The following is a 21628-nucleotide window of genomic DNA, read 5'->3' on the forward strand; positions in this document are numbered from 1 at the left end:
CTCACTGGTTCTCCACTCAGCCTTAGATCACCTGGACAACAGCAATACACAAGTCAGGCTGCTGATTACAGCTCAGCGTCCAACACAATCAGACCCTCAATTGTAATCAACAAGCTCCAAAACCTGGGTCTCTGTACCTCCTTCTGCAACTGGATCCTCACCAGGAGACCCCAGTCTGTGTGGATCAGAAATAACATCTCCTCCTTGCTGACAATCAACACTGGCACACCTCAACAATGTGTGCTCAGCCCACTGCTCTACTCTCTCTACACCCACGTCTGTGTGTCTAGGCTCATCTATAAACTTGCCGATGACACAACTATTGTTGGTGGAATTTCAGACGGTGACGAGGAGGAGTATAGGAGTGAGATAGATCAGCAAGTTGAGTGGTGTCGCAGCAACAACCTTGCACTCAACATCATGAAGACAAAGGAATTGATTGTGGATTCAGGAAGGGGAAGTCGAGGGAACACACACCAGTCCTCATCGTGGGATCAGAAGTGAAAAGGGTGAGCAGTTTCCATTTCCTGCGTGTCAACATCTCTGAGGAACTATCCTGGGTCCAACATATTGATGCAGTTACAATGAAGGCACAACATCGGCTATATTTCATTCGGTGATTGAGGGGGATCGGTCTGTCACTAAAGACACTTGCAAATCTCTACAGATGTTCTGTGGAGAGCATTCTAACTGGTTGCATCGATGCCTGGTGTGGAGAGGCCACTGCACAGGATCGGAAAATGCTGCAGAAGGTTTTAAACTCAGCCAGCTCCTTCATGGGCACTGGACTCCACAGCATCCAGGACAGATTCAAAGGATGATGCCACAAAAAGGTGGTATCCATCATTAAGGATCCCTATCACCCAGGCCATTCCTTCGTCTCATTGCTACCATCAAGGAGGATGTACAGGACCCTGAAGACACACTCACCGGTTCAGGAACAGCTTCTTCCCCACCATCAGATATCTGCATAGACAATGAACCCATGAACACCCCCTCAGTATTTTCCTTCTCTTTTTGCAGTACATTTTAAATATAATTACACATACTAATTGTAATCTATAGTTTTTATTACTAAATATTGCAATGTACTGCAGACAAAAAGGAACAAATTTCACCACATTTGCCGGTGATATTAAACCTGATTCTGATACACAAACACACACAGCTGGGCTCAGACATACAACACTCCCACATTCCTCCCTTTGTGACACCCTGCTTGCTCCGTGGCCCCCGGTATGAAGCTCAAACTGTTGCAACACCTGCCCTTTAAATTCATGGCTGAGGCTGTGTTGTGTCTGTTCACTGTTTGAGTTCGATATTAAATGAAGAGCATTGAATGGGAAGGAAGGTTTGAATAGAAGAATAAAGATCTCCTCTGAAGGTATATGGGGTCCTGGTGAGAGCGTACATGGAACACTGTGCACAGGTCTGGTCTCCCTCCCCTAGTCAGCCTGTGGGTGAAGAGAATGAAGAGAATGTTTCAGACATTGATTTGGTAGGGGGGTGGTGAGGTAGTGTCCTCAGTGAGATTACACTAACTGGGCCTGTCTCAAAATTTGGCCAAATAAGAGGTGGTCTGACTGAGACAGACAGTCTCACAGGGTACTGACAGGGTGGGGGCAGCAATGGCGTTTTTCCTCACTGGGTGTTGAATAAGAGGTCACAGAATCAGAATCCGATATCAGCTCACAGGACTTAGATGAGGAGTTCGGAGAACCTTTGTATTATTTTTCCCACAAGTTTTCTAAATTCAAAAGGAATATTGAAGGGCTGAGCGAAGATGGGAACGTTGCAGAAAAGTGGCGCTGAGGTCAAACATCAGCCATGATCGGAGGAATGTTTCCAGTAATTGTGGATCTTCACCTCTGCCATAGAAGGATTCACCCGGCCGGTGTTGTAACCTTTACCCGAAATTTAGCTCCCAATCTCCGGTCTCTCTCCACCTGCTCTCAGTTCCAAACCTCGGACCGCTCCGAACGTTCAGCATCCCTCCAACTGACACTCCTCAGCCAATAGAAGCACGACTCTCCCAGCTCTGCCGCTGATTGGCTGTGAGTGTATCTGAGAACAAGCTGCTACTGGTAGCTGGAGATGTCAGTCACAGTTTGTGACAGAATCAAAGCAAGTTCCCCGACGCTTAAAGTTCAAAGTAGATTTTATTATCAGAGTGCAGATAAGTCACCACATACAACCCCGAGAAGCATTTTGCTGCGGAAATGGGGAGAAAATCTGCAGGATAGTAACAATAACTGGATCAGTGTCAGATCATCCAAAGTGCAGACGACAACAAACTGTGCAAATGCAAATATAAATTAATAGCAATAAATAAGGAGAACATGAAATAACCGCAGCGGCTGCCGACGGATCTCCGGAGCTCTCACTGCTCCCCTGTACATTCTGACAGGCTGAAGACCAGGGCAGAACAAGGCACAAAGGTAAACGCGTGGTTTAGAAAATACGAAAAAGGCTATTCGGCCCCTTGCGCCTGTTCTGCCCTTAACTCGGAACATAACACTATCAGACCATAAGACATAGGGGCAGAATTAGGCCATCTCGCTATTCGAGTCTGCTCCGCCATTCAATCACAGCTGATCCTTTTTTTCCCCTCCTGAACCCCAGTTCCAGGTCTTCTCCCCGTAACCTTTGATGCCATGTCCAATGAAGAACCTACCAATCTCTGCCATAAATACACCCAACGAGGTAGCCTCCACACCTGCATGTGGCAACACATTCCACAAATTCACCACGCTTTGTCTGAAGACATTTCTCCGATTCTCAGTTTTGAAAGGGCGTTCCTCTATCCTGAGGCTGTGCCTCTTGTCCGAGACTCTCACACCATGGGTAACATCCTTTCCACATCTACTCTGTCTACCGGTAAATATTCAAAAGGTTTCAATCAGATTCCCCGCACGATTTTGAATACAACCGAGTACAGACCCAGAGCCATCAAACGTCCCTTTCATACCTGGAATCATCCTTGTGAAATTCATCTGAACCCTCTCCGTGTCTGACCTTTGACCTCAACACCACTTTCCCGCAATGTCCCCAACATTGCAGAGCCCCAGAATATGTCTATTAAATTTAGAAACCCTGTGGAGGAAATTCCAAAGATTCGCTGCACTGGTGAGGAAATTTCTCCTCATCTCTGTCCTGCTGAGGTGAACTGTGATATTCAGTCTGTGAAATATAGTTCCACAGCCCAGCCAGGGAAAACATCTTTCCTGCCCCAACCCTGTCAATATCCTTTGAGATTGAGCCTGTCCCTTTTACTGCTTAAATTCTGAGACAGGCCCAATGCGATCCGTCTCAGTCAAACCACCTCCGATTTCACTCATTTTGTTACGATGATTGGTTGTGGGAGCATCTCAATGGACGGTAAATGAGTGTAGTCATCCTGTGTTGTTCCCGAGCCTGATGGTAGAGGGGTAGTAACTGTTCCTGAACCTGGTGTGCGGGACCTGAGGCTCTTGTACCTTCTACCTGATTGCAGCAGCGAGAAAAGAACCTGGCCTGGGTGGTGAGCATCTCTGATGATGGATGCTGCTCTACTCCGACAGGGTTTCATGTCGATGTGCTCAGTGGCTGGTTGGGCTCCAACCGGAGTGCACTGGGATGAATATAATAGATTGTGTCGGTTCATCAGGAGGGCGATGAACTACTTCAATCATCGTGCCAAACCGTAACTGGCTGGGGGAGAGGGTCTCTCCCAGTCTGATCCTTGCTGCATGCCCGGAGATCACTCCCACAGCGCGCTGCCCCGAGATTACTGCAGTGGAGACGAGAGGGCCCCTCCCAGTCTGATCCTTGCTGCATGCCCGGAGATCACTCCCACAGCGCGCTGCCCCGAGATTACTGCAGTGGAGACGAGACGGTCACTCATCTCTTTGCGGACTGTTGGCTGGCGAAGATCTGTGGAGAAAGATGCAAAGGCCTGTGCCACAGCAGCTGCGTGACAGAAGGCTCACTGATCCTCGGGTAAAGGCATTGCACGGTTTATCCCTGTGACTATTTCATGGCAAATAACGTCTGGGCTCTGTCCAGATTTGTGGAAACTGGCCTTTCACTGGAGCTGGGACAGACATGGGTAAAGTCAGAAAGTTTCTTCAGGACTTCACCAACCAAAATAATGTTTCCCACCCTGTGACGTGGAATGTCCAGTCCCGTACTTTCCCCTGCAGTCACAGCATCCGTCTTGTCACGGCACAATTTTTAAGTTTTAAATAGTTACTTAACCCCTGTTTTACACCCCAGTCTGACTCTCTTTACACCGAGAGAGAGAAAAAAATTAAAAAAACGAGCCGTTGGAGTAACTGAACGGGTCAGGCAGCATCTGAGGGAAATGGCAATCGAGATTTCGGGTTGAGACAATCCAGCGGAAGGATCTCGAAATGAAAGTCGATTTTACATTTCTCTCCACAGATGCTGCCTGTCCCGCACAGTCCCTCGAGTTTCTTACTCGAGATTCCAGCATCTGCAGTCTCTTGTACCTCTCTTCAGAACTTGCCCCCTTTCAGTCCGGCCTCAGACTGAACCGGGCTCTTCTCTCCGGCTTCATTTCTGTTCTGCTTCTTCTTTAGCCCATCACGCCTACTGGGATACAGGCCGTCAACAGCAGCTCTCCGAGGGTTGATCGGCCCTGTGGTCTCTGTTTTCCCCACCCGACTTCAATCGCCTTCCAGGGGAAGGTCCTTCCGACCGCAGGGATAAGGACTTTGGAGATTCAGTGACGTTTCTGTAGCACTAGGCTTTTACGGGATGGGGTTGTTAACCTCATGCCCTACCCTCCTCCTTTTGCAGCCGGGCTTGGGCAGTCCATGGCCGAGTTTTCATTTCTGTTCCGACCTGCTTAATCTGTTTCTGATCCCTCCCTGATATAGATTCCGCAATCGCTTCCCACAGACATCAACATAATGTTCATTTCCTGAGTCTGCAGCGCGTGTAGTGGACAATCGCGGTACTGCAGGGGATCAGCAACTCCCCGAACGTAAACGGATTCTGAATCAGGAAGTTCTGGGAGTCAACATGGCTTCGAAAGGACTGGCCGAGAGTTTGAGCGAGGAGACAATTTGTCCCGTCTGCCTGGATTTCTTCATCGATCCGGTTATACTGGAGTGTGGACACAACTTCTGTCGCTCTTGTATCACACGGTGTTGGGAAAGGGAGGAGAGAAACTCCTGCCCGGAATGTAGAGAGGTGTTTGCTGACCGCACCCTCAGGGTGAATCGGGCCTTAGCAAATCTGGCGGAAAAAGCTCGAAATCTAAACCTGAATCGGAAAGGGAAGGAAAGTAAACGTCACTGCGAGGAACATGAGGAAGAACTGAAGCTGTTTTGTGAAACGGACAAGACACTGATCTGTCTGGTCTGTAGAGACGCGCAGGAACACAGAGAGCACCGCTTCATGCCGATTAAAGAAGCTGTTAAAACCTACAAGGTAAAACTAAAGTTAATTTGATACTTAACACATTTCCTTTGTCCTACGTACCATCACCTCGCAACTTCCGCCATCTCCAACGGGATTCTACCAGCAAACGCATCTCTCCCTCCAACAGCCCAGACCCACCCCTCCCCACAACTCTCCGCTCTCTATACGGATCGCTCCCCGTACTGTATCGTCCTGATCCACTCGCTCCTCCCCACTGATCTGCCTCCTGGCACCGACACCTGCAAGCGGGACAAGTGCTACACCTGACTCCTAACCTCCTCCCTCGTCACCATTAGGTGCCGCAAACAGCCCAGTTCCTCCCGTTTCTTCCAAAGTCGATAGTCGTCTCGTATTAGATTCCTTCTTCTCCAGCCCTTTAACCCTTCCACCTGTCCCTCTCAGCTTCTCACTTCATCACCCTCCCCCACGTTCCCCCTCACGTTGACTCACCCGTCACCTGTCAGCTGGCTCTCATACCCAATCTTTTCATTCTGGCTTCGGTCCCATTCCTTCCCAGTCCTAATGAAGAGTCTTATCCCGAAACACCGACTGTTTATTTCCACTGAATAGATGCTGCCTGACTCACTGAGTTCCTCCAGCATTTTGTGTGATAATCGGGTTTGATCACCTGTTTCTTTTGATGCATCTTTGTTTCTATTTCCTTCACTCTCTGACTTCCAGGATCAGCTAAAATCTTCCTTAGACACTCTCACAAAAAAGAAATCAGACTTCCAGGAAAAGGAGCAGCAACAGAAAGAGAAGATTTCCGGAGTTCGGGTGAGGCTTCCTGAGCGGAATTTCTGATATTACTGTCGAGTTTTGCTCCATTTAATGCAGAATAGCCGAGTATCGCAGCTCCAGTGACCTGGGTTCGATCCTGACCTCTGCTGCTGTCTGTGTGGAGTTTGCATGCTCTCCCTGTGACCACCAGAGATTCCGACACACCTCAAGGACATGCTGGATGAATGGGAAATTACCGTTAACCCTGTAAAGGTGGGGAGGGTGTGAGTGAATCAGATGGGAGTTTATGGGTCAATAAGTGAGAATAGGTTTCAGGAAAACGTGAGGGAATGGTGTTGACGGGAATGCACTCAGAAGTAGCATGGACTCCAATAGACCGAACTTAACGACAAAAGGAAACAGAGCACAGCAATGCAGTATATTAATCTTCACCTTTCATTCGACAGGAACAGTCACAGAGCCTTCAGTCACACGTCACATCCCAGTTTGCTGAACTGCGCCAGATTATCACTGAGAAAGAGCAGAGCTTACTCAGGGATCTCAGGGAAGAAGAGAAGAGGATTCTAAATCCAATGGAGAAAAATCTTCGGGAGATTCAAGAGAATATAAGGTTTATTCAGGAGGAAATCTCAAAGTTAAAGGAACAGATGGATCGAAAAGACAGTGTGATATTTCTCACGGTGAGGGATTATATTTCAATTTGTTTCTGTCAAAGGACACTAAATGAACAGTGGTACATTCGAAATAAACACAGCACAGAGGCCGATTCTAACAAATCAATTGCCGCTGCTGGCGACCTCACACAAACTGTTATACCAGCATGATGCGCCCTCCAATCACTCCAATAATTATATGTCAAAACGTCCAAGATACGCTTTCAGTCCTTCATTAGCAAAATACAATCTTGAAGAGATGAAACTTCAGGGTAATTCATTGTAAAGTAAGCTGCAACACAGAGGTCAAGAACAGAATGACATCCGCCCGTCCCCAGCTCAAAACTGCCCAGAACAAAGTACAGATACATAACTTTTTTCCCTTCGCTTTTACCATGTCCCCACTCACGTGACTGGTTATCTTAATAAACACATAACACAGAATACAATGCAGACAGAAAACAGATGCATTGCTCATACACACATCATTTACAAATGGCAGTAAACTGTTTCTCACCAGACAATTGATGCATCTATTCAGGGTTGTTGTTGTCCCATAATAATAATATTATTAAGTGATTGGACACGCTGGAGGCAGGAAGCATGTTCCCCCTGTTGGGTGAGTCCAGAACTAGAGGCCACAGTTTAAGAATAAGGGGTAGGCCATTTAGAACAGAGATGCGGAAAAACTTTTTCACCCAGAGAGTGGTGGATATGTGGAATGCTCTGCCCCAGAAGGCAGTGGAGGCCAAGTCTCTGGATGCTTTCAAGAGAGAGTTAGATAGAGCTCTTATAGATAGCGGGATCAAGGGATGTGGTGAGAGGGCAGGATCGGGGTACAGATTGCGTATGATCAGCCATGATCACAGTGAATGGCGGCGCTGGCTAGAAGGGCCGAATGGCCTACACCTGCACCTATTGTCTATTATCCCAAAACTGAACTTCCGCAACTTCTGTACATCCCAGGACAGAATGCAAATGTCTCTGAAATTATTTACTCTGATCATAACACAGAGCTTCTGACTGTGTCCTTAATTCTACATTAAATATCCTCTAAAACTCTCGTTAACTCCCATTTCCAGTCACAGGCTGTGACTGTATCTGGTGCGGTTGGTGATTGGGTCTCTTTGTCAATCAGTGAGAACAAAGAATTTGACCCACACATCAGACTTATCTTCTGTATCTGGTTTCCATCAGATTAGGGAAACTATTATTGTCTCTTTACTTTTACAGATAACATTCAAATGAACGTTCAATCGTTCAAAACATAACCAGGCCATTCGGCCCATCTTCTCCTCTCAATTTCCCTGCTTCACAATCCTCCTGCCATCTACTCACCACAACCAGCAACAGTGCCCCGAAATCTCTGGTCCCTCTCGTGTTTATCCAGCCTCCCCATTATATTCAATCTCTGCTGTTCCATTTCAACCACTCCTGTGGCAGCGAGTTCCACATCCTCCTCACTAAATTTCTTGTGGAATTTGTTAAAATCCATCTGGAATTACATCTCCCCACAAGTCTCCCCATAAATAGAGGTACTTCCTCCACCCGCACACGATCACATACATCACTGATCTTAAATTCCTCCATCCTATCACACTGACGTCATATCCAGATGAAAATGCACAGCCTGTCCTGTCTTCCCTGTAAGTTTCATCCTCTCAGTAATGGTCTGACATTCAGAAACTTTCCCTGTAATTTACTCCGTGGTTCTGTATTGTCCGTGTGTGTGAGTGATTGCGGGAGTGGGAATTTTCAACACCTTGTAATGCTTTGGATGATATTCAGGATGTGGACAGTAAGTCCCAGTCTAATCAGATTTGTGTTTTATTTATTTCAGGAGGAAGCTTGTCGGAACAGAAGGTAGGACAGGCTCTTCACTGAAACCCTGAATGGATTTGTAAAATAGTTCAGAGTAGCAATTTATAACCAGCAGTTTAATATTTACAGGATTAATGACGATATCCAGGAATTGTCAGTGACAGATGAGACCCTACCGGTTGAAAAATTCGATCACCTCTTTTTGTTGAACACAGTGCTGAGAGAAACACTTGATGCCATTAATCGAGGTAAAACAAACAAAGATTCATTTCTCCTTGTTTATGAAGCACAATTTAGTTACAATTTGAGGCAAAGATTGTCTGTAATACTGAGCTGAAGGGGAACTGAATTTTATTTCACAGCAACCCCACCGATTGGGAGGCATCACTGTCGCATGGGCAGCTGGAGATGTCAGACCCCTGGACACACCAGCACAGGTCACAATACAACCAATACACGGACTGGTAGATGAACCACTGTGTTCCAATCCCAGGAACACTGCACTAACACACCAGGACATGAGTTTGGATCTACCAGAGGAACTGGGAATTTAATACCGACGATAATATTGTAGGGAATAAAAATGAGTATCAGTGTGGTGACAGGGATTGTCAGGAAAATACACAAGTCCTTCATGTGCCCTGTGAGTGCAGACTCTGACTGACACAGGTCTTCCCCCTTCTGGATCAGCAACTCTCACTGTTGTTAGAGGCAGAAGAGGGGAGTGGTCGTGATCGGGGACTGAATCGCCAGGGGAACAGACAGGAGAATCTATTGATGTGAACGGGACACCCGAATGGTATGTTGCCTCCAGGGTGCCAGGGTCAGGGATGCCCCGAATCGTGTCCACAGCATTTTAGAGAGGGAGGGAAAAGAGCCAGATATCTTGGTAAATTTTGAGACAATGACATTGGAAGTAAAAGCAATTAGATCCTGAATATAGAATCTTGGATCATTGGGATCTGCTCTGGTGGAGGAATGACCTGCTCAAACGGGATGGGTCGCACCTGGACCCGAGGGAGAACAATATTCTCACAGAGAGGTTTGATAGAGCTGTTGGGGAGGGTCTGAACTAATTTGTTGGGGGGGGGGGGTGCTCAGGAAGTGGAGTGAAGGGATAGGATTGATGGTAAAATGCAAAGATAGCGTGCAGTCAGGCTGTCAGATATGGCGGACAGATGCGAGGACAAAATTACAGCCAGCAGGGTGAGTATCAGTGCATTAGGGATGCAGAATTAAAAAGGGTAGCAGATACAGTACACAAAGTGTTATATCTCAATACATGGAGTATGAGAAATAAGGTGGATGATCTTGTGCTCGATTACCGATTGTCAGGTATGATGTTGTGGCCATCCCGGAATCGTAGCTGAAGGATGGTTGTAGTTGGGAGCTGAATGTCCAAGGTTACACAATGTATCGGAGGGAGGAAGGAAGGCTGATGGGGTGGTGTGGCTCTGCTGGTAAATCAGCAGCTAGATGTGACATAGGATTGGAAGATGTTGAATCCTTGTGGGTTGAGGTAAGGAACTGCAAAAGTAAAAATGACACTGACACCAGTCATATACAGGCCTCCCAACAGTCAGTGGGTTGAGAACCACAGTTTACAACTGGAAATAGAAAAGGCTGATGAAAAGGACAATGTTATGATAATCATGGGCGATTTCAACATGCAGGTCAATTGGGAAAATCAGGTTGGTAAAGGATCTCAAGATTTGTTGAATGCAATGTGATGGCTTTCTGGAGCAGTTTGCCGTTGAGCCTACTCGGGGAACAGCTCTACTGGATTGGGTGTTATGTATTGAACTAGAGGTGAGTAGTTAAAAGAACCCTTAGGAGACAGTGCTCACAACATGCTGAGTTCAACTTGAAATGTGATAAGGAGGAAGTAAAGTCTCACATTGTAGTATTTCAGAGGAGTAAAAGAAATTACAGTGGTCTGAGAGAGGAGTTGGCCAAAGCAAATTGGAAGGAGATGCTGGCAGGGATGAGAGCAGAGCAGAAATGGTGTCAGTTTCTGGGAAAATGAGGAAGGTGAAGGATAGATGTACTCCAAAAATAAATAAATACTCAAATGGCAAAATAGTAAAACTGTGGCTGACAAGGGAAGACAAGTTAATGTAAAGGCAAAAGAAAAATGAGCAGGAAGACGGAGGATTGGGAAGCTTTTAAATATCTACAGAGAAGAACTGAAAGAATGATTGGGATGAAAAAACTAAACAAGGAATAGATTTGAATTGAATTGACTTTATTACTTACATCCTTCATATACATGAGGATTAAAAATCTTTATGGTACATCTCCGTCTAAATGTGCAATGTGCAATTGATAGTAATTTATGATGAATAATATGTACAGCAGGCTGGTTATTATAACATAGAAATTCAGTTGTGTCCACACGAGTTAATCAGTCTGATGGCCTGGTTGAAGAAGCTGTCCCGGAGCCTGTTGCTCCTGGCGTTTAATCTGTGGTTTAGAATAACATTCAATTCAAGAGCAGGGTTTTATAAGGCACTGGTGAAGCCTCACTTTGAGTATTGTGAACATTTTTAGGCTCCTCATCTAAGAAAAGGTGTGCTGGCATTGCAGAAGGTTCATTTCATAAGGATGGATCCAGGATTGAAAGGGTTCTCATACGAGGAACGTCTGATAGCTCTGTGTCTGTACTCGCTGGAATTTCGAAAGATGAGGGGGAATCTCACTGAAACCTTTCGAATGTTGAAAGGCCTAGACAGAGTAGATGTGGAAAGGATGCTTCCCATGGTGGTGGAGTTTAGGACAAGAGGGCACAGCCTCAAGATAGAGGGACGTCTATTTAAAACAGATGCAGAGAAATTTGTGCCAGCAGCTGGTGAATTTGTGGAACTTGTTGTGTGTATTTAAGGCAGAGCTTGATGGGTTCTAGATTGGACACAGCATCAAAGGTTACGGGGAGAAGGCCAGGTAGTGGGGCTGAGGAGGGAAAAAAAGAATCAGCCATGATTGAATGGTAGAGCAGACTCGATAGGGAAATGGCCTAATTCTGCTCCTATGTCTTATGGTTATCAGACCACCACATTGAAACATTGTGAGAATGAGCTCGGACACACCAACAAGCATTGACATGGGTCAAGATTTCATCTCGGGAGAAGCACCGCAGCATAACCGGCCTGGCAAAGTTCCCTCACCCACATACACAGGAAGGATTGGCAGATTGTAGTCAGAGCCTCAGCAATGTACGTTGTTATTTCCCTCAGTAACCTGGAAACCAATCTCTTCAGAGACAGTCATTTATTAATTTAAACAATTCAATCACGTGTGACACATTGTCAACACACACCAGACATGTGAGGACACACTGTAACATACAAATTCTTCAATGTGCAAACCCTCCTTCAATGTGTATACACACCACACGGATATTTACCACAATCAACACACACACACACACACACACACACACACACACACATACACACACACACACACACACACACACACACACACACACACACACACACACACACACACACACACACACACACACACACACACACAATCAGAGCGTGACACACGGCCACAGAAATAGGCACAAATTCCCATTTAGGATTGAAATCTGCCGTCCTTACCCGGTCTGTCTGTTCTGTGGCACTGAGCTGCCCTCTGACGTGACGTCACATCAACATTTCACAGACAGACTCCGGGGTGAGATTCCTCAGGAGGATGATCTGGGAGGGTTTGACGGATGTTGAACTCACGGCCCACTTCATCAATCTGCAAGATTAAGATGTCTTCTTGAGCATGGCCGATTTGTGTGTGTTTGCCCCCCCCCCCCATCCCTCTAACCATTTCCCATCTGTGTACCTGCCCAAATTTATTTTAAAATATTTTATTTTTACCTGTTTCTACAGCATCTGAGGGAAAATTCCACTTACCAACCTCCCTCTCTATGAGAATGTTACCCGATAGACCACTCGGAAAAATTTACCATCTCACTTTCAATCTGAGGCCTCTGGTTCTGTACTCCCATTTCTTGGAAAAAGAAACGTTATTTAAGCTCCTTATGAATTATTTCCCTCGATAAGGGGACATACCTGAACATCGTACACTACAGCTGAATAGCCCAAGCTTATCCGCTCTCTGCTTTTAACCCAAGCCCCCAGTCCTGGTAACATCCTCCTGAAGCCTCCTGTCCAGTGTAATGACATCCTCCCCAATTTCGGGAACCGGAAATGCAGACAATGCTCCAAGTGTGGTCTATCATCGACATCAAAGGCCTTGCTGAATTTCATGTGGACAGTGTGGAATAGGCTGATGAATACAGGACTGAAAGTGTTTTTTTAGATTGGGACAAGACGGGCGGCGTGGGAGCTAAATTCTGAAGGAAGGCAGTTTTTTTAAAAAACGCGTACAAGAACGGCGAGACTGCGCAGGACAGCGCGGAGAGTTTAGAAAGATGACCACCCTATACAGCGGGCAGCGGAGTGGGTGGCAGCAGAGTGCAGGGCTTTGGCTCAACGGGCTTAGGCGGTAACGGGAAGAGCCGAGAGCGAGGCACCGACTCTTTTTTTCTCCCCTTGGCAAATCGGCCCGGATGGACGGGGGAACAGCAGGGCACATTAGCTAACGGTTTAAATAGTTCGTGTATTTGGCGAAGTAGGTGGGTGAGTAGACCTATCTTTCTTTGTTTCATTCTTGTAGAATTAGGTAGCATGTCTGCAGGGTTAGTGCTTTGTTCAGGGTGTCAGATGTGGGAATCCTGGGAGACCTCCAGCCTCCCTGATAGCCACATCTGCACCAGGTGAACCGAGATTCAGCTCCACGGAGACCGTGTTAGGGATCTGGAGCTGCAGCTTGATGACCTACTGCTTATTAGAGAAAATGAAGAGGTGATAGACAGGAGCTACAGGGAGGTAGTCATCCCTAGGCTACAGGGGTCAGAAAACTGGGTGACTGTCAGGAGAGGGAAGGGAAATGCCCGGATAGTGGAGAGCACCCCTGTGGCTGCCCCCCTCAGCAACAAGTATATCGTTTCGGATGCTGTAGAGGGTGATGACCTGACGGCGGACGGCCACGGTGACCGGGTCTCTGGCACTGAGCCTGACGCTGTTGTGCAGGAGGGAAGGAGGGAGAAGAGGAATGCGGTAGTCATAGGGGATTCCATAGTCAGGGGAACAGACAGGAGATTCTGTGAGCCTGATAGAGATACCCGCATGGTGTGCTGCCTCCCAGGTGCCAGGGTACGGGATGTCTCGGATCGGGTCCAGAATATCCTGAAGGGAGAGGGCGAGCAGCCAGCTGTCTTGGTACATGTTGGTACCAATGACATAGAGAGGAAAAGGGAGGAGGTCCTGAAGAGAGATTTCCAGGAGTTAGGAATGAAGCGGAGAAGCAGGACCTCCAGGGTAATAATCTCAGGATTGCTACCTGCGCCACGTGCTAGTGAGGGCAAGAATATTAGGATCAGGCAGATGAACGCGTGGCTGAGAGACTGGCGGAGGGGGCAGGGCTTCAGATTCTTGGATCATTGGTATCTCTTCTGGGGGATGTATTACCTGTTCAAAAAAGACGGGTTACACCTGAACCATAGCGGGAATGTTTAATAGAGCTGTTAGGGAGGGTTTAAACTAATTTGGCAGTGGGATGGGAAACCGGAATGACAGAGTGGAGGAGAAGGAAAACAGAAATAAATCTAAGATAGTGAGCAGTAAAGATGTCAGGAAGGACAGGCAGGTGATGGGGCAAATTTGCAGCCACTGGGATGAGTTGCAGTGAAATCAAAACAATAAGTACCAAATACTGGACTTAAGGTGTTATACTTAAATACACACAGCATAAGGAATAAGGTGGATGATCTTGTCGTACAGCTACAGATTGGCAGGTATAATTTTGTGGCCATCACTGAGACGTGGCTAAAGGATGCATGTCTCCGAGAGCTGAACGTCCAAGGATACACGGTGTATCGGAAGGATAGGCAGGTAGGCAGAGGGGGTGGCTTGGCTTTATTGGTAAGAAATGATATTAAATCATTAGAAAAAGGTGCCATATCATCGTAAGATTCTTTATGGGTTGAGCTAAGAAATCGCAGGGGTAAAAGAACCCTGATGGCAGTTATCTCCAGGCCTCCTAACAGCTGCAGTGAGGTGGACTACAAATTACAACAGGAAATAGAAAAGGTTTGCCAGAAGGGCAGTGTTATGATAATTGTGGGGGATTTTAACATGCGAGTGGATTGGGAAAATCAGGTCGACACTGGATCTCAAGAGAGAGAATTTGTAGAATGTCTACGAGATGGCTTTTCAGAACAGCTTGTTGTTGAGCCCACTAGGGGATCAGAGGTACTGGATTGGATATTGTGTAATGACCCAGAGGTGATTAGAGAGATTGAGGTGAAGGAATCGTTAGGAGGGAGTGATCGTAACATGATTGAGTTCACCGTGAAATTTGCGAAAGGGAAGCCGAAATCCGATGTGTCGGTATTTCAGTGGAGTAAAGGAAATTACAGTGGCGTGAGAGAGGAACCGGCGAAATTTGTCTGGAAAGGGACACTAGCAGGAAGACGGTAGAGCAGCAGTGGCTGGAGTTTATGCCAGAAGTGAGGAAGGTGCAAGACAGATATATTCCAAAAAAGAAGAAATTTTCGAATGGAAAAACGATGCGACCGTGGCTAACAAGAGAAGTGAAAGCCAACGTAAAAGCAAAGGAGAGGGCATTCAAGGAAACAAAAATTAGTGGGAAGATAGAGGATTGGGAAGTTTTTAAAAGCTTACAAAAGGAAACTAAGAAGGCCATTAAGAGGGAAAAGATGAACTATGAAAGGAAGCTGGCAAATAATATCAAAGGAGATACTAAAATTTTTTCAAGTATATAAAGAGTAAAAACAGGTGAGAGTGGATGTAGGACCAATAGAAAATGATGCAGGAGAAATTGTAATGGGAGATAAGGAGATGGCTGAGGAACTGAACGAGTATTTGCATCAGTCCTCACTGAGGAACATATCAGCAGTATACCGGACACTCAAGGGTGTTAGGGAAGAGAAGTGTGCGCAATGACAATTACGACAGAGAAAGTACTCAGGAAGCTGAATAGTCTAAGGGTAGATAAATCTCCAGGACCAGATGGAAAGCACCCTTGTGTTTTGAAGGAAGTAGCTGTGGAGATCGCGGAGGCATTAGCAATGATCTTTCAAAAGTAAATAGACTCTGGCATGGTTCCGGAGGAGTGGAAGATTGTAAATGCCACTCTGGTATTTAAGAAAGGGGCAAGGAAGCAAAAAGTAAATTATAGACCTGTTAGCTTGACATCGGTGGTTGGAAAGTTGTTGGAGTCGATTGTCAAGGATGAGGTTACGGAGTACCTGGAGGCATATGACAAGATAGGCCAAACAATTTTCCTTAAAGGAAAATCCTGCCTGACAAACACATTGAAATTTTTTGAGGAGATTTCAAGTAGGCTAGACAAGGGAGATGCAGTGGATGTTTTGTATTTGGATTTTCAGAAGGCCTTTGACAAGGTGCCGCACATGAGGCCGCTAAACAAGATAAGAGCCCATGGAATTACGGGAAATTTACATATGTGGATAGATCGTTGGCGGATTGGCAGGAAACAGAGAGAGGGAATAAAGGATCCCATTCTAGTTGTCTGCCGGTTACCAGTGGCGTTCCACAGGGGTCCGTGTTGGGGCCGCTTCTTTTTATGTTCTATATCAACGATTTGGATTATGGAATAGATGGCTTTGTGGCTAAGTTTGCTGATGATACAAAGATAGGTGGAGGGGACGGAAGTGCTGAGGAAACAGAGAGTCTGCAGAGAGACTTGTATAGATTGGAAGAATGGTCAAAGAAGTGGCAAATGAAATACAATGTTGACAAGTGTATGGTCATGCATGTTGGTAGGAGAAATAAACGGGCAGACTATTATTTAAATCGAGATAATAGAACGGAGATGCGAATAAATTTTTTTAGCCAGAGGATGGTGAATCTGTGAATTTCTTGCGGCAGCGGAAGCCTGGTCATTGGGTGTATTTAAGGCAGAGATTGATAGGTATGTGAATAGCTAGGGCATCAAAGGTCATGGTGAGACGGTGGGGGAGTGGGACTAAATGGGAGAATGAATCAGCTCATGATAAAATGGCGGAGCAGATTCGAAGGGCCGAATGGCCGGTTTCTGCTGCTTTCTCTTATGGTCTTAATTGAATGCACCAGTATACGTAATAAGGATCTTGTAGCACAGGTAGAGTTAGGCAGGTACAAACTTAGGCAGGTACGACTTTGGTCGAAGGATTAAAGGCTTAGACAATTCTGTAAACAGGGCGAAATTCAAAAATCAGAGGTGCAAAGGGACATGGGTGTCCTTGTGCAGGATTCCCTGAAGGTTAACTTGCAGTTTGTGTCAGTGGTAAGATTGGCAAACTCAATGTGTGCTTTCATTTCGAGAGGATTAGAGTACAAGAGCAAGGATGTAATTCTGAGGTTTTATAAGACATTGGTCAGACCACACTTGGAGTATTGTGAGCAGTTTTGGGTCCCTTCTATCGGAAAACATGTACTGGCATTGGAGGGGGTGCAGAAGATTCACAAGAATGATTCCGGAAATGAAAGAGTTAACATATGAGGAGTGTTTGATGTTTCTGGGCCTGTACTCACGGGAGTTTAGAAGAATGTCTGATTTATTATCCCCATCAACCCTATTCTCCCGCCTCCTCCCCATAACTTTTGAGACTCTGACCAATCAAGAAGTTTACTTATTAACTTCTGCTTTAAAAATCAAACAGGAGAAAATCTGTAGATGCTGATAATCCAAGCTACACAGGTCCTGATGAAGGGTCTCGCCAGATCTCTCTGACACCTGTCTGGAGAGAGTTGATGTTGGGAGGATGTGGGTGGGTCGAGGACGGTAAGCACAGCATCCGACTATAGAGATGTCCATTTCGGACAGAGATGAGGAGGAATTCCTTTATCCACAGGATAGTGAATCTGCCACAGGCAGCTGTGGAGGCCAAATAATTGAGTATATTTAAAGCAGAGTAACACACACAAATTGTTGGTGGAACAGCAGGCCGGGAAGTTTCTATGGAAAAGAGTAAACAGTCGACGGATCAGACTGAAACACTTCGTCAAGACCTGTGTTGCTTAAGGGTTCCTGCAAATTCATCCCCTGTCCTAATGAGGGGTTGCGGGGGATGGGGTTGTGGGAAAGGGGACAAAGTCATCCTCATCTGCCATCTTTGCCCACTCCAGCTTCTCATTACCTCTACACACACAGTTCACCCACGGGGTTTCCACCCCTCCCGCTCCTGGTCCAATCTGATTTTCATCTCTCCCCTACTGGTTCCCATTATCACCTCCTTTACTGTCTCAAACCATCACACTCCCCCACTTCACACTCACAAATGAATGTGAACATTGAATGAAGGGCCTGTTCCTGTGCTGTACTGCTCTATGTTCTCTGTTCCCAGTTTCGAAGAATGAGAGGAGATCTCATGGAAACACAAAATTCTTTCAGGGGTCAACAGGCAGGACTGAGGGAGGATGTTTCCCCTGTCTGAGGAGTCAAGGGCCAGGGGTCTCTCTGCTCTCCGTCCAGCGGAAAACCCCCTATCACCGGGGCCGCGCTGCCCGAGTCTCGCCCCCCGATCCCCAGGGACCCGCCGCCCGACTCTCCCCCCCGATCCCTGGGGCCCCGCCGCCCGAGTCTTCCGCGCCATCCCCGGGGCCGCGCTGCCCGAGTCTCCCCCCGATCCCCGGGGCCGCGCTGCTCGAGTCTCCTCCCGATCCCCGGGGCCGCGCTGCCTGAGTCCCCCTCCCCATCCCCCGGGCCGCGCTGCCCGAGTCTCCCCCCGATCCCCGGGGCGACGCCGCCCGAGTCTCGCCCCCCGATCCCCGGGGCCCCGCCGCCCGACACTCCCCCCCCGATCCCCGGGGACCCGCGGTCCGAGTCTTCCTCCCCATCCCCGGGGAGCGCTGCCCGAGTCTCCCCCCGATCCCCGGGGCCGCGCTGCTCGAGTCTCCTCCCGATCCCCGGGGCCGCGCTGCCCGAGTCCCCCTCCCCATCCCCGGGGCCGCGCTGCCCGACTCTCCCCCCGATCCCCGGGGCGACGCCGCCCGAGTCTTCCTCCCCATCCCCGGAGCCGCGCTGCCCGAGTCTCCCCCCGATCCCCGGGGCCGCGCTGCTCGAGTCTCCTCCCGATCCCCGGGGCGACGCCGCCCGAGTCTACCCCCCATCCCCGGGGCCGCGCTGCCCGAGTATCCCTCTGATCCCCTGGGCCGCGTTGTCCGAGTCTCCCCCGATTCCCGGGGCCGCGCTCTCCGTCTCCCCCCCACCCCCGATCCCCGGGGCCCCGCTGCCCGAGTCTCCCCCCCCCGATCCCCGGGGCCGCGCTGCCCTAGTCTCCCTCCCCATCCCCGGGGCCGCGCTGCCCGAGTCTCCCCCCGATCCCCGGGGCCGCGCTGCCCGAGTCTCCTCCCGATCCCAGGGGCAGCGCTGCCCGAGTCTCCTCCCGATCCCAGGGGCAGCGCTGCCCGAGTCTCCCTCCCAATCCCCGGGGCCGCGCTGCCCGAGTCTCCCTCCTCATCCCCGGGGCCGCGCTGCCCGAGTCTCTCCCCCACCCCGATCCCCGGGGCCGCGCTGCCCGAGTCTCCCCCCGATCCCCGATCCCCGGGGCCGCGCTGTCAGCTTCTCCAGCCGGTCGCCGGGGCCGCGCTGCCCGTCTCCCCCCCCCTCCCGATCCCCGGGGCCGCGCTGTCCGAGTCTCCCCCCCGGTCCCCGGGGCCGCGCTGTCCGAGTCTCCCCCGATCCCCGGGGCCGCGCTGCCCGTCTCCCCACCCCCCCCCCGATCCCCAGAACCACGCTGTCAGATTCTTCCCCCGATCATCGTGGCCGCGCTGTCCGAGTCTCCCCCCCCCCCCCGATCATCGGGGCCCCCGCTGCCCGATTCTCCCCCCGATCCCCGGATCCGCGCTGTCCGAGTCTCCCCCCCCCCCCGATCCCCGGGGCCGCGCTGCCCGTCTCCCCCCCTCCCGATCCCCGGGGCCGCGCTGTCCGAGTCTCCCCCCGATCACCGGGGCCGCGCTGCCCGAGTCTCCCCCCGGTCCCCGGGGCCGCGCTGCCCGAGTCTCCCCCCGTTCCCCGGGGCCCCACTGCCCGATTCTCCCCCCGATCCCCGGGGCCGCGCTGCCCGAGTCTCTCCACCCCCCCCGATCCCCTGGGCCGCACTGCCCGAGTCTCCCCCCGATCCCCGGGGCCGCGCTGCCCGAGTCTCCCCGCGATCCCCGGGGCCGTGCTGCCCGAGTCTCCCCCCGATCCCCGGGGCCGCGCTGCCCGAGTCTCCCCCGAACCCCAGGGACGCGCTGTCCGAGTCTCCCCCCGATCGCCGGGGACGCGCTGTCCGAGTCCACACCCCGATCCCCGGGGCCGCGCTGCCCGAGTCTCCCCCCCCCCCCCCAAATCCCCAGGGACGCGCTGTCCGTGTCTGCGCCCGATCCCCGGGGCCGTGCTGCCCGAGTATCGCCAGATCCCCAGGGACACGCTGTCCGAGTCTCCCCCGATCTCCGGGGGCCGGTCTGCCCGTCTCCACCCCCCGCCCGATCCCCGGGGACGCGCTGTCCTTGTCTCCCCCTGATCACCGGGGCCGCGCTGCCCGAGTCTCCCCCCGATCCCTGGGGCCGCGCTGTCCGAGTCTCCCCCCGATCCCCAGGGACGCGCTGTCCGAGTCTCCCCCGATCCCCGGGGCCGCGCTGCCCGAGTCTCCCCCCCGCCCCCCGATCACCGGGGCCGCGCTGCCCGAGTCTCCCCCCCGCCCCCCGATCACCGGGGCCGCGCTGCCCGATTCTCCCCCTGATCCCCGTGGACTCTCTAATTCTCTGCTTCTCCCCCCAGTCTCTGTCACCCTGGATGTGGAAACGGCGTATCCAGGACTCGAAGTGTCTGAGGATCGGAAGAGTGTGAGATGTACCGGGACACAGAGGAATCTCCCTGACACCGGGAAGCGATTCACACACTGGGAATGTGTGCTGGGATCGGAGGGATTCACATCGGGGAGACATTATTGGGAGGTGACGGGGAATCGGGACTGGGGATTGGGAGTCGCCGCAGAGTCTGTGAAGCGGAAGGGACCGGTCAGTCAGAGTCCGGAGACCGGATTCTGGGTCATCGGGCGGGATGGTGACGTGTTACATCGGGATTATGACGTGTTCGGTGGTCTCCTCTCCCCCGGGGCCCGTCTCGCTGCCGGTCCCATCCCAGGGAGGGTGGGAGTTTATCTCAGTTACGAGTCCGGGACAGTTTCATTTTACAACGCGGAGACCAAGTCCCATCTCCACACCTTCACTGGGAATAAATTCACGGGGAAACTTTATCCTTTCTTCGCGACCTGGGATGAAAACCAATGGCTGAGAATCTGCTCCGGTTCCGCTCCGGGTCTGTAAACGGGTCGGGTCCCGGGACCTGCGTCAGGAGTAAAGTCCCTGTAAATATAAATGTGCGGAGAGCGCAGCTAAATACGTGGCTAAGGAGATGGTGTAGAAGGGAGGGCTTCATGTTTCTGGACAATTGGGCTTTGTTCCCGGGAAGGTGGGGCCTGTTCCGACGGGACGGTTTGCCCCTGAAATGGAGGGGGACTAACATCCTTGAGGGTAGATTTGCAAGTGCTGCTCGGGGGGAGGGGTAAAATAAATTTGCGGAGGGAGGGGGTAACCAGAGTGTTATAGCAGACAGTGAGGTGGAGGAGGATAAAGGCTATGCGAGGACTGCATGTATAGACAGAAATCAACGGTTTGTACATTCGGTTGTAAAGTAATTTTCAGAGCTTTAGAAATTGTAGAAAATAAAGATTTCCAAAAAGATTTTGATGAAGAACATGACCAGAACATATGTGAAAATGTGGCTACATCAGTTTTACACCTATCGCAATAATTGTCTATGTTAGGAAATATTTTGGATAGTCTCTCCTTTGTTAAATAGTAACAGTGAACAATTTTAAATTGAATTAAACACTGATTGGCGCATATTAA

General features: G+C 49.8%; 1 protein-coding gene across 1 annotated transcript; it reads left to right on the forward strand.

Moving 5' to 3' along the window:
- The first annotated feature begins 5403 nt into the window (after positions 1-5403).
- LOC140723737 (zinc-binding protein A33-like) lies at positions 5404-21095 on the forward strand. Its single transcript, XM_073038283.1, has 6 exons — positions 5404-5436; positions 6109-6204; positions 6615-6848; positions 8662-8684; positions 8772-8890; positions 20496-21095. The coding sequence occupies exons 1-6, from the start codon at positions 5404-5406 to the stop codon at positions 21041-21043; spliced, it is 1053 nt and encodes a 350-aa protein (XP_072894384.1). The 3' UTR covers positions 21044-21095.
- Positions 21096-21628: the final 533 nt, after the last annotated feature.

This window comes from Hemitrygon akajei, unplaced genomic scaffold (genome assembly GCF_048418815.1).
Source record: "Hemitrygon akajei unplaced genomic scaffold, sHemAka1.3 Scf000131, whole genome shotgun sequence".
In the NCBI taxonomy this organism is placed as follows: Eukaryota; Metazoa; Chordata; class Chondrichthyes; order Myliobatiformes; family Dasyatidae; genus Hemitrygon; species Hemitrygon akajei.